This window comes from Ursus maritimus, unplaced genomic scaffold (assembly GCF_017311325.1).
Source record: "Ursus maritimus isolate PB19 unplaced genomic scaffold, ASM1731132v1 scaffold_4, whole genome shotgun sequence".
Taxonomy (NCBI): Eukaryota; Metazoa; Chordata; class Mammalia; order Carnivora; family Ursidae; genus Ursus; species Ursus maritimus.
Window position 1 is genome coordinate 14,956,740 of NW_024426552.1, and position 14,268 is coordinate 14,971,007.

General features: G+C 37.6%; 1 protein-coding gene across 8 annotated transcripts in view; it reads left to right on the top strand.

Moving 5' to 3' along the window:
• The window catches only part of GRIK1 (glutamate ionotropic receptor kainate type subunit 1), a 361,961-nt gene that overhangs the window by 326,237 nt on the left and 21,456 nt on the right, over positions 1-14,268 (top strand). For all 8 annotated transcript variants that reach the window (XM_040621050.1, XM_040621052.1, XM_040621051.1 and 5 more), the window contains 2 exons: positions 1,261-1,478; positions 13,275-13,500. In XM_040621050.1, coding sequence (XP_040476984.1) covers positions 1,261-1,478; positions 13,275-13,500 — 444 coding nt within the window. The remainder of the gene's footprint in view (positions 1-1,260; positions 1,479-13,274; positions 13,501-14,268) is intronic.

Below are 14,268 nucleotides of genomic sequence, written 5' to 3' on the forward strand. Positions count from 1 at the left end.
CAGTACTATTGGAGTGAGCCCTGTATTCCCCCTTCTGCCCCTTTATAATTCTACGACTGGATTCATAGACACCTATAGTTCAGGTTGACCAACAGTTTTGAGCTGGAAAGTTTTCACAAATGTTTACCCTTTGTGTCGGTAAACTTGGCCCATATACCCTTTCTTTTAGAGAGGAAGAGTCTCTTCGTAAACATGTTACGTGCCTCCCCATGTTATCTTTTACAAATAATAAACATCGGATGACATCTAAAAATGTATGTTTACCCGGAAGAGCCCCTTTCCACCTGAGAAATGACCAGTCTTTGAAGTATAATTAAAAGCAAGTACTTTGGGGCGCCTGGGTTCGCTCAGTTGGTTAAGCATCTGCCTTCAGCTCAGGTCATGTCCCAGAGTCCCAGAATCAATCCCCACATTGGGCTCCCTGCTCAGCGGGAGTCTGCTTCTCCCTCTGGACCTCACCCTGCTCTCCTGCTCTCACTCTCTTTCTCTCTCTCAAATAAATAAGTGAAATCTAAAAAAAATTTTTTTTAATAAAAAATAAAAATGAGCACTTTAAAGGACAAAAGTATGCTTTTCAGTGAATCTATTCTTCTCAGTCACACAAGAATATACCTTAGAAAAAAATAATTTTGACTTTAAAAGTAACATAAAACAATGGAAATTGATTCATCTACTGTTAAGTGTAGCTTTATGCTATTTCACTTGATTGTAAAATTCTAAAGTTTTATTAAAGTACATGTGACAAATGGCATAATATATTAATCTTTTATAAGTTTCTCACACTCTTTAATCTTAAACAAAAATAAGTTAGTGTTTCCAAGCTTTCATAGTTGTACAAAGACTAATAACATTTTATTTCACACAATAAGATGTATATCAGACAGTTTAATAGAAGCCCCCTAAGTCTTAGGATTGACTTTTTAAGAAAAACAAGCAAACAAACCAAATCTAAGCAATTAAACTAACTCTATAAATTGTAGACATGTAATAGCTCAGGGCTAAAAACATTTAATACCATCAAATGTTGATAAACTGCATTTTAAGCAATAGTTGCAATTAGTGATCAAAGATCATTTAGATTTTGCTCTATTTTCTTAAAAACACTTCTATCTCACCTACACACAAGAGAGTAAGTCCTTAATGACTTTATAATTTTTATGTCATAAAAATGCATTATCTCCCTAGACTAGTGTCAAATCATGAGTCTTCCCTCTTCTCTTAACTGTGTTTAACACTCTTACTCTGATGATACCATCACAGGATCTGAGCTGATGCCCAAAGCTCTATCGACCAGAATAGTTGGAGGGATATGGTGGTTTTTCACGTTAATCATCATTTCATCCTACACTGCCAATCTGGCCGCCTTCCTGACAGTAGAGAGAATGGAATCCCCCATAGATTCAGCAGATGATCTGGCAAAGCAAACCAAGATAGAATATGGGGCGGTCAGAGATGGATCAACAATGACCTTCTTCAAGGTAAGAAACTGACAACGTATTCTCAAAGGTTATCTCATATTGAGGGGAGGGGGATGTGGAATAAAAAAAGAATAAAAAAGTTAAAATATTTTCTCAAAAGGAAAAAAAGATGTGGGCAGTTGTTTTCTGTTGTTGTTTTTTTTTTAATAAAACTTATAATGACACACTCCCATTACAAGGAATCTATGCGCCCTCAACAGTCAGCATAAAGCAATTTCTCTGCTTTCTTTATCCCCAATTTAGTACACTCAGATCTACAGATCAGTATCTTCTTCCTTTATACTAGGGAAAAAAAGAAAATGCTGTTTTCTGAACGTAGCCCAACCACCCATTAACGAATAACTCATTCATGGAACCCACAAAATAAAGATTCCTTAATCTGAAATTCTGATAATCAGAATACAGAATACTTCATCATTGTTTTGTTCTTTGTGTTCTGTATTTAATGAGATAGAAGCAGATAACAAATAAATGTGTCGATACTGGAATTTATTTGAAGATTTGGAACCAAAAAAATTCCCTGGGGGATGCCAGTCAAATATTGTATCTGCACCAATAAGAACAGTGCCCCCAGGGTGGCCTGAAGCATTCCAATAGCCGGGACTATTGGAGGAGAATAGAAAGGAAAATTAAGTTAAAGTCAATATAGTTTTATTGTCAAGTGCATTTCTTTGTTCAGGCCTTTTTAATTACTTACTTAGAGTAGTGCAACTGATTTCTGCCTTGCTTATGGAATAAGCCTTAGTACTTTTATTATAAAATCCCAGATACAATAGTTCCGCTGGGGGGGGGGTGGGAATGGATTTCAATAGATCCAGGGAGTTGTAGAGACAGCAAAAACACTGCAGAGATTATGAAGGTCAGCCTTTCACTTTACTAATGAAGAAAACAAAACCTTCAGAAACTAAATTATCTTTCAAAGGCGCAAACTTGGTGCTAGACAGGGATGGGTTAGAACCTTCTTTTAACTGTTCATGTGAAGAAAAAAAAAAAAAACAGTTGTGCAACCAAAATAAACTCCAGAAAAAGCACTGTATCAAGGTAGCATACCTCGCTTACCAAAGATGCAGTTGTCCCCCCAAGATTGAGTAGACAAAAACTGGTGAAGAATATTAATTTAGAACCAAAAAAACTAAGGGTGAGAAAAAAAGGGAACACTACTTTGTATACCAGTATAAGTTCACCAAAATAGGTACTACTTACTGCAGTAAATTTTATCAATTAACAATAATGATTAATAAATACAAATTACTCTGTTTTAAGTACTTTGTTTAAATTTACTCTGTTTTAAAAGCCAAAGGGTTATCGAAAACATAGTCACATGAAAAGTTGGGATTTGCTTTTCCCCTATGTTAGAAAAAGATGATTTTTAAACATTCTTTTCATTTTAAGAAATACATCATTGATTTAGTGAAGGTATAAAGTGTGGTGATTGTTCCCTAGACAAGTGTTGTTTTAAGGACAAATGACATTAAATATATGGCTATCCAAGTTTATGAAAGCCTGGATTTTCGTAAAATCAATAGTGTGAAGAGACAGAAGTTACCTCAAGCTAGTGATTCATCATGATACTTGTCAGAATCCAGAACGGTTACCTGCAAGGCATAGAGGGCCAAGGGACACTGCCAAAGTAGAATTGGGTATGTCTGAAAAAATATCTGAAATGATTTCCCTCTTTTACCAGTATCAAAAAGTTTTAAAGTATCAGGAAATAGGTAAATAGAGGCAGAGAAGAATCTGCTACCTTCTGAATGCATACTACAAATACAGAAGAGGGACAGACTGCCCTTTGCAAAAGCAACGGATCTGACTTCTCTACTGGACAAACAGTCTGTGTATTCTCAAAGCATCCCTTAGCCTCAGCTTGAGCTGTTTCTGCTCACATGCCTCTTGTGTATCAAGGGTACCGGTCCCCATGTTTCCAGCAGGATCCATTGCAGTATGTTGGATAATTCATTTTTCTACACAGTCGTGTGCTAGTCTCACAAATTCTGCTCGCTGGGGCTTTTCAGAGAGGGCTCCTGCTTGCTCCTCGGCCCTGAAAATGTGGCACGAATTAAAGTGGTCTCTCAGGTCGCCAGGCAAATGATGAGTCAATAAGCATTTCAGGGAGAAAGAACATGATGATAGTAGCAACAACAGCAAGGAGCATAGCAGCGTGTGCAGGACACTAGCTCGTACCACACGCTCTGTTTGTAAATGCTTTACATGTATTATTTCATTGGATCCTTATAAAGACCAGTTAAGGCAAGTATAAAGACCAGTTAAGGCAATACTACCCCCTTATATGGAGAAAACGAGGCACAGCTCAGTTAAGTAACTTGCCCCAAATGTACAAAGCTGTCAATAGAAGAGCCAGGGTTCAGCCAAACTTCAGAGCGGGCTACAAACTTAGCTCCTTGAGGGTAGAGAATTGCTCTGTTTTGTTTGCCATTCAATCCCCAGAACCTAAAACAATTCCTGGCACATAGTAAGCACTCAGAAAACATGTTTTCAAAAGATGAACAAATGCACTAATGAATTCTAAGAAAGGTGGAATTCATCAGAGGAGGGAGGACAAAGGAAGGGAAGTAAACAAGTGTCTTTGTCCATTCAGGCCACGACCATGAAATAGCACAGACCCGGTAGCTTATAAAAAACAGAAATGTGTTTCTCACACTTCATGGGGCTGGAAGTCTGCGATCAGAGTGTCAGCATGGTCGAGTGAGGGCCCTATTTCAGGTCACAGACTTTTCGTTATATCCACACATGGCGGAAGGGGGGCAAGGGATCTCTCTGGAGCCTCTTTTATAAGGCACTAATCCCTTTCGTAATGGCTCCATCCTTATCACGTAAACACCTCCCAAAGGCCTCACTTCCTAATATCAGCATCTTTGGGGGTTAAAGATTATCATCTGAATGTGAGGGGGACACATTCAGACCAGAGCAGGAGGAATAATAGAGACGCACACAGGAAGAGACACTGTGGTCATGATCCCCAATTTACAAGTTAGCTTGCAGCCGGGCAACCCTATTTATCACAAGGGAATTTATTTGCAGAAAGAGAACAAGGACTAAATCTGATTTAGTTGTCCCCTTGAGGGAGGCAGGCTGTCAGAAATCTTCAGAGGAATACACACTCAGGGTTTTTAAGCTGGATTATTCCACAAGGGAAAGAAACATTCCAGGCTTTCAACTCTCAGAGTAGTTCCACCTTGAGTCACTGAGCGACTGTCGTTAATGGTCAAAAAACTCAGTACTGAGCCAGGTCTTCATTATCATATCACCTCTTCTGCGCCATCAGGACTCCCTCCCCTTCTCTCTTAATTAAAGACAATATCCTCTCTTGGGCTGTTGAATGAATAAGGAAAACCACCTTTGCCCAGTCTAACCTAGCACGTTCTGATCCATTGTTGGGTCATCAGCCATTTGCTCAGATGGGTCTCATCTCCACTCAATCACAAGGAAACTTCTAATAAGAAGCATCTCCTTATCACACACAGTGTAACTTAAAGTGCTTTTGTTCCCAGGGGGGAGGAAAAAAAAAAATATATATATATATATATATGTATATGTATATGTATATGCATATGTGTGTGTATATGTGTGTGTGTGTGTGTATGTATATATATATATACATACACATATATATGTATGTATATATATATATATATATATATATATATATATATATATATTTCTCCCTTTGGCAGCATCCAAATGGAAGAAATCTGTCTCTTTGCTTTCAAGTTGATCCTAAATTGTTTTTAAAGCTATGGAATAGGAAGTAGCAAGAAGGAAAGAACTATAGAAATTACCAAAATCTGTGAAGACACAAAATACACTGCCTCATATGTGGTCTCTGTGCCACAGAATTTAGAGAAGTTTCTCCTTGAAAAGTGTGGCCAGAAGTTGCTCACTAAAATTTTAATCACAATCCATTGGCTTTTTTCCTTAGATTTTTCTATCTTTGCAGACAGCACAACTTCAGATATCAGATTTGGTTTATTTTATTTTCAACATAAAAAAAAAACCACAAAATTTAATTGTTTAAAGTAGCTCAGGTGAAATTGCACTATCTACCATGTGAATTCAGGTAAGGTTGAGGGAATAAACTGACATGTATTCAGCAAGTGCTGTTCTAGGTACTCTGTTCTGAGACAGGAGAGGCTGAAGCAGTTTTCCTTCACTGAGTCATTTGTACATAGAACAGCTACCTTGGTCATCAGGGGCTGTATTTACACAAAAGAACTAGGATTAAGTCATAAATTCAATTCCACGTGCATTCACGAGGCTTTAGATGGACAGCTAGAATTTGATATTGTCCATAAAGAAAGGAACAACTCTAAGTTTTGTGGCCAAGGTCACTCAGTTAATGATGCTTTTTAAACATCCAATTTTCTCAAGGTCATCAGCACTTTGAGTCTTAAAGTCTTAAGCACTGTGGATGATATATACCCATTTGGTCAAAGGGTGTCAGTTACCACTAGGCCAATTGCCAAGACAAGGTTAAGGAGAGGCAGAGTATTTTATCAACCATCCAGGGACTGTTGAAGATGTTTGAGGAAATTCTCCAAATGTTAGGGGATCTTTTATTTCTCCTTGTCAGGCTGTCAATTAATAAATGGACTTTTTTTTTTATAAGTCAGTGTTTTAATATTTCAGAATTTCAAGAGACTTCACTTAAGAGAATTTTTCAAAAAACTCCCTTTTATTTTCCACTAGGGATAATACTAGTTAATAATATGATATTAACTATATTGGTTTCTCAGCTCTCTGCTGCAGAATTGCTTGGTTCTTTCTACTGTTTCAAAAGCCTGAATGGTATAAAGGTTTTCCCTGCCCTTCCAAACCCCTGAGACCACCACCAGCATCTTAGGAAGTACAAAGATCAGTCAGCTCACGGCCAAGCTGTGGACACAACTTGGGTGTAGCTTCCCCAAGGTCGACATGACCCATTTCCTCTTTTATACTCAAGTAATTTGACAGCAAGGGCATCCAGCTACAGCTTCCCCTTTCATAATGGAGCACTAAGACACTAGTTTTCTCCATCTCTCATAGAAGGTAAGGAAAGTGTGAAAATTCTCTTTTTTTCTCCTTGATGTAATTCTATTAATTACCTTTCAGAATAAACAGAATAGTCTAAACTCTGGTCTCATGATGACAATTCAGCAAGTCACAATTTTTTTTCCAATTGAAGAAAACATTGTCATAAAAAGTCTAAGAACATTTTGAGCCCTGAAAAGGAGGATTTCCCAGTGGCCCTTGCAAACCAACATCCAAATGGGATAATGGTGCTAGTCCATTGTTCAGAGATTGAGGATACCAGCCAGTCTTCTCAGGAGATATACCTAACACCAATTGCTGGGATACAATTTAAAACTTATGGTGAAGTGTTTCAGATTACACGCTCTGGAGCCCGACAGCATAGCTTCAAATTCGGACTTTGCTGCTTTTTAGCTACCTAGACCTTGGCAAGTTCTTTAAGCTCCACACCTTGATTTCCTTTTCTGTTTATTGAGGATAATAGCTAGCTCATAAGATTATTTTAAAGAATAAAGGACTAAACAGGTCATGTGTTTACAGTACTACTCGGCAAATTGTGAACAATCAGGAAGTTAGATATTATTATAATTTTCACCACCAATGTCATCACCATTAGCATCCAACACTTACCCCTAGCTATCAGTCCTACTTTTTCAGTCTCTGTGAATTTAAAAAAAACAAAAACAAAAACTCTATGTTGGTCTTTGCTCCACTTTCTTACTGTCAGTGATCTCTGGAAGGTGTGCCTTCCGCTAATGGACAGAGAAGTCTAGAGGGAGTGCCAGTGCCCAAGATCTCAAAGACCTTCAGAGGCTAGGCCAGACAAAAACCTTAGTTTTTGGAAGCTTTTCTAGGTACATACATGGTGTTTGTGGAGGAACCATTTCCAGATGGGAGATAGCCAACAGATGGTAAGGCTGTCCTTAGAATTCAGATGAGAAGCAGAGCAAGGTAGTTCAGAAGGATTCATTCCAGCTTACATGTTTTCCAGGATCTCCAGTCATAGCTCTTGTCATAACGCTTGAGGGTGACACTGTAAGACATTGGAGGGGGGCAGGTATAAGATTGTATGCAAAGCTTGAAGACCCGAAGAGCAATAAAGAGACGAGACGCACACAGACCTGTTAAACACACGCAACGTGTGATTCAAGAGCATGTCTTGTGCAGACAGGAAGTAGTGTGAACACCAGAAGTCCTCGTGAGCCAGAGGGGAAGAAAATACTCATGTAAGAAATGTTTCTCAGTACAAGCTTGCCTTGTAATAAGTCACTATCCTCTCAGACCCAAGCCAGAGGATTACACAGATTAGATCATGATTCAGTCTCAAATGACTTGGATAAAATAGGTTTAAAAAAAATCATAACAGACTTGTCATTTCTGGCTTTCATGGTCTAGGGACTTTGGACTGGCTATGGGAATACGGGACTCTCTAACGTTCATAATCTCCTTCCAGGGAATGGTTAGGAGCTGTCATCAACCCCAAAGACATTTCAAGGAAGTTACTGAGCACCACACCAGTGGAAGTGAAGCAATGAGCCATTATGGGGAGACAAGTTGCAGACAGAAATAGTCATATAAAGAAGCATAAATGAAAGACATTTCTCAAACTTCTCTGCATAAGAAGATATTAGCTTGTGTTGGAAAGATTCAGCTAATTTTACCATCAGTACCCAAAATATTGAGTCCCCGTACATTAAAAATGTATTTGGGAAGAAATCCATGAGGTCAATTAAAGTTAACCTTTTTCAAATCCTGGTATATTGCCTGTAATGGACCAATCTTTAACTCTAGACAGGAGTTTTAACTCTAGACAGGTGTTTAAATCCCACTGAGGGAATTTTTTAAAGGGAGCACATGAATTTTTAAAACCTTGGAGAGTCTGCAAATGTCATAACTTTCTATCAATTCAAGATAGGAGCGTGATCAACCGTAATAATCATACTACATACATTTGAAAGACAGAGGTCCTCACTATAAGTAGAGATGCTTTCTTTTGAGATCTTCTTTCAAAGGGATTTTTGTAAATTAAATCATATTTTTAAAATTCCATGAGAATAGATTATTTAATGAAATAGTATATTTAATTGTCAGTTAAAGAAAATGGTTTTTTTAAAGACAAACTATTTACCTCTGATGCCTCTGCTTCAAAAGCTTGGATTTCTACATAGTTGATTTCCAGGTCTTTGACTGAGTTTCAAGATTTATCTTAAATCAGAGTTTATCTAAAGAAAAAATAAGTTGAAGATTTTAAAATGTAACTGTTTTTGGCATTTTATTTGCTCAATATGCACATATTCACCATGTTTATAATAGCATTTTTGATAAGCTAACAAAGATCAAATATGAATAATTTATCCCCAGTGTGTATGTATGCATGGGGAGTTATGGATATATATATAAATAATCATATCTAATTTTTTGTCTATACAAATGTAAGCTGCCTGACTTTATGTATATAGTTCCATACATCAGACACCAACTACGAGAGGTGCAACAGTTTGATTATCATAGGAAAATAGCACCACTACTCACTACAATTGTTTCTTTAGAAAATTTAGCTGTTAAAACATTAGCCAAACCGTGAGTTTGTTGTTGGGTATATGAAAACAAATAGCCGATTCCCCGCTGGTTAGGAACACAGAACCTGGAGCCAGATTGCTGGAATCAAATCATAGTTTCATCAGTTCCTCAGGTGGCGTTCTGATTCCTCACATATAAAAGAGGCATAATAATAGCATCTTTCTCATATGATCACTGTGAAGATTAAATGAATTAATATACGCAAAGCGCTTAAACAGTGCTTGGCAAACAGTAAACACTGCATGTTCTGGTGATTATTACTATTTTCAATAAGTACTTTTTAACTGAACACAGACACATTGTAAATCATTTCCCAGTGAGTGTTTAACTTGCATGCACTATAGGGGGAAAAAGAGATCTAAATGCGGGTAATCAAATGGAGATCCAGTAATGCTCCCTTATAACAGATTTTAGGTGAAAATATGCTTAATCTTTGCCAACAACATTTCATCAGCAACAGAATAGCCACATAATCAGGTTTAACCAGGCAAAATGAAATTATCTAAATCTGATGCTCCTGCAGTATTTGGGGGGAAAAAAAAGATGATTTCAGATTTAATAAATGAAGGCTTTTCAGTTTGGTGACTTTTGCTAAGCAGCTCAGAGTACTTTACAAATATTCTAATTAACCTTTAACATATTCATGGAAATAAGAGGTATTCACTGTTTCTATTTTTTAAATATATATTATTTAAAACGATTTAACAGGCTGAGACTACAGAAGATTTAGAAGCATAAAAATATCTGACTGTCATTCAAACAGTTCCATTTAAGAATTATTAAGATTTGTGTCTTAAAAATGGAAAATCTGTTAAAAAGAAATAAATCTAACTACTACCAAAATAGTACTTTTTGACCTAACAAAAAATAAACATTACAGAAGAGGGCATGACAATGGACAGAACTCAGAAGTGAAGAGGAAAGAGACCCTAATTCTGTGCTCTTTCACTAACTAAAGGTGACCTTCTGTGGGTCTCCAAAGTCAGGCCCTGCATAAGTAATATGAAGGAGTTGGTCCAGAGAGTAGAAAGTAGGGGTTGAAGAATCCTTAAGGGAAACTCTTCCAACCATGGAGTTCTTCCTGTAGGCTTCAAAGGTGGAAAACTGACTGTGTCTTAAGGTACTAGAGCCACATACAGGTATTTCTAACAGTTAAAAATGTTATTCTGTAGCCATATTTTAGGAGTCTTTCTGTTTCTCTACGCTCCCCAGCTTCTCAAATAGTCCATAATTCCAAATGTGGAATACAGTGGAGCCCCACAAGAGCAAAACTTCTAAATGATGAAAAAGAACTTTAACTGGAAGCAAAAGGGTGCTATTTTGTTTACCATCATTAAGCCCCATCAAGAATAGCAGGAGGGGTCAAAGGAATTTAGAACGTTTCCTGTACCTTCAACTTGAACAAGTCCTCTACCAAGTGGTAGTTTTCTTACTGGGAAACAGTTCTGCCCTCAATGCTTCAAAGGAGTCCATGCCAGCTAGACTTCCCTCCCACACCACAGGGAGTTCGGGTCAAGAATAATCTTCTACTCTGAGAAGAAAGAAGTAGATATGGTTAAATTAAATCCATGACCTCCAGCTCCACAGAGCAGCCCTACTCAGATTGCGGTGTGAAGAACATGCTAACTCAGGGAACATTGTGTCACCAAGCGGTGAGGAGACAAGAAAAGAAATTGAGAGTAGGAGTTGAGAATTTTTGTAGTTCATGGATGTTGTGGTAGCATCAAGTACATGATCAGTGGATACTTCTCCTTGAATATAGATGACTTTGAGGGCTGTCGAGTGCTCTTGGTGAGCCACACACTATACAAGCTGTATGTTAGTTGCATGTAGTAGGACCACAGATAGGTCTGCCATGTATTGAGAAATTAGACAACCCCCCACAGCAGATGATTTGAGAACATACCTGATGGGGCTCCATGACAGGCTTGTAGGTTCTGAGTTGAATCTTTTCATCTCCCTCCATGTCCCTGAAGTCCTGGACTTCCCACACTTGTCTATTTACCATGAATGAACTCATCATTTACTTTGTTTTGTCCTCAACTTCCCTAAACTAAAAATCTAGTTTTCTAACTATTTACAACATTCATTTTTAATAAAAGTTAAATATGATTAAAAAATGGATGTTTCATGGGATTTTTTTTTTTAATGTGGAGGCTGACTCTAAGTTTGTGTTAACACGATATAAAATAGCAAACTGCGTCAGGGAATAATCTGAGTCCATGAACTTAAGCTATATTGTCGTAGGTAGAGCAAATACGATTAAAATCATTCTCAGAGGAAATTTGGCAATAAGGACATCCGCTTCCCCAAGACCGTCATGGTCCAGTGGAAAGAGCATTGAGTTAGATGTCGGGAGTCCTGGCGTCCAGTATTAGCTCTGATACTGACTAGTTCTGTGACTTTCATGAAGTCTCCAAAGCTTCTATACCAAAGTTTCCTCCTCTGTGAAAATGGCAGTTTGAATGAGTCAGTTTCTAAAGTCTCTGACAACTTTAAAATTTCATACTTCTAAGAAAATTATTTTCCCTTAGTGTAGTTTCCTGAAAGAGGAAAAATTTTCTTAGCTGTGTATTTACTACCAAAAGACAGACTGACCTCCCTGTCCTCCTTAGAGTAGCTCTTTATTACAAATTTAGTATTATCCATCACTTAGAGGTTGAAATCACACAACAAATGAAGCATTGACCTTGATCCCAAAAAACATGCCTTTGTCATGGAGACATGAGCTCCAATTTGCAGATATCTCTGGGGTTGAGGAGTAATTCACAGGGGCCTAATCATGATAGAATGGCTTCCACAAAATACCAGTATCTACAAGGTACTGTTTATTGAATTGTTGTTTGTCTCACAAGACCTTTCTCAGGGGGATCTTCAAATGCCTAACAATCCAAAATAAAGCCATCTGTCCTCCCTTAACTCATAAAGCCCATGGCATTAATTAACCCAGGTCCTAAATAGAGTTAGGAATTAACTGAGCCCCCAGGAACACTTGAGCATGAATAACCACGCTGGAGTTGATGCCACAGGTATTCCATTTATTGCTTACGGCCCCAAATCATGTTTTAAGCTTCTCTGCACTCCTAAGATGATATACCCTATGCCTGCCAAAGAAGCGGTCTCATGTGTGGGGGCTGGAATTAGCTCAGAATTATCAGTAATTCCCATAATGTCTTTCATTTTCAAAATAAATGGAGGGGAGTGTTGATGCAAAGGAAGACAAATTCAGAAAAAAATTGGAAAAATATGGAAATTACAGAGTAAAATGTAAAATGTCTAATCATAGATCATTATTCAAAAGAATAGAAAATCCATATCCAAGCAATATGAAAACTAAGGCAGTATATTTTAACAAAGAAAGTAAGATAATGAGATAATGAAATGTACAGATGCATCTATCATATGCATCATATTTATGGTTTATTATTGATTCTATCAAAAAGCTGAAGAATAAGGGGAAAGACAACATCATAGAACACTTTGTAATGAAATATTCCGTCCTCATTTTCTAAAATATAGTTGAAATTAAAATGGAATATGTACATAAAAAATATAAATACAGTACAAAGAATTTTCTGATCTGAATTTTAACTTGACAAGAACTTTTATATTCTAAGTTTTCCAGAAAAGATAAGAGTGAATTGCAGTTCTTTCATAAACAAAGCAGCAATAGCACGTGATTTATCTCAGGGCTGTCCCCAGCAAAGGCATGCTGTATCGGGTATAGAGACATACGTACCAGAAAATAGTAAAACAATGCTTGCTGAAGTTAAGGGACTGAAGAGGAATGGAGTTAGTGAGTAGAGTCCTGGAGTAAGCTAGCCACTCCTTGTACCAGTATGCCTTGAGGACTTGTTCTTGATGGCCACAGTTCATTAGGCAAATGCTGCCATTGATATCAGTGTTCTTTCTTCCCTAACTGAAAGCAACAAAAGGACTTTGAGCCAATGCCTTACATTATTAATGGGCAAGATCTCCTCCTTTTCCTCCATAGCTGCCTCAGGGCTTCCAGTGTTTTCCTGTAGTAAATGGGGCTCTTCTCAACTACCAAACTGAAGTCAAGAATCAACCATACTGGTTTCCTCCCTCAAAAGAACCTCTATACTATTTGGACCACTGGGATTTTGAATAGCTTTAGGGCGCATTTTCTCAGCACTCTTCTGCTGGCGGGTGTTCTTTCTTTCCCTGCAGAAATCAAAGATATCCACCTATGAGAAGATGTGGGCTTTTATGAGCAGCAGGCAGCAGACTGCCCTGGTTAAGAACAGTGATGAAGGGATCCAACGAGTACTCACCACCGACTACGCCCTGCTGATGGAGTCCACCAGCATTGAGTATGTGACGCAGAGAAACTGCAACCTCACTCAGATTGGGGGCCTCATTGACTCCAAAGGTTATGGAGTGGGAACACCTATCGGTAAGCGAGGCAAGGCATGAGCCAAGACTGAGATGGGCAATGTCAATTCTGAATAATAGAAGGGAGTGAACTCAGAGATATCTACTCCACACTCTAAGAAGTTTTGCAATACCTTTAGTGGACTAATCAATAGGGAAATGCCCATGTAGGTCAGAGACATGTTTTGAATTGACAATTCCCAGATATTTAACTTACTGAACTTTCAACTCGCTCTTTCTTTCAAGCTCTACCATTAGATATCTGGTTGAGTCTATCTATCTTATTATTTTACTCTCAAAAAATATCTTTAAAGGATATCTTCCTGATTAATCCTCTTGACATTATTGTCTTCAAGACCTATACATGCCTATCTAGTTTTGCTATCTTAAATTATAGTGGAATATAACAAAACTAATTAAGCATATAGATGCTAAAACTGAAAAGGTTAAAATTCTATGTCAAAAGAGGTAAAACCAAAGCTATATCCATAAAAAAAGAAAGATAAAGATTAAATTATAATTATTTGGCAATATGCTAGATACAATCAAGGATAACTATCTAAAACCTCCAAATATTCCTATTTCTGTATTTTGTGCTACTGTTTTCCCTAGTGATATTACTGCCTTGTAGGCATACAGACCCATATAGCAAGGTTTTCTTGCATGTCTAACATATAGAACTATATCGTATATTTAAGAGACAATTATGGATTCTCTCTCTATAGAAAACTGTACCATATAAGGTTTGGGTGAGTAGAGTCACCGGTGGTAATTTGCTTTTTTCAAGTGA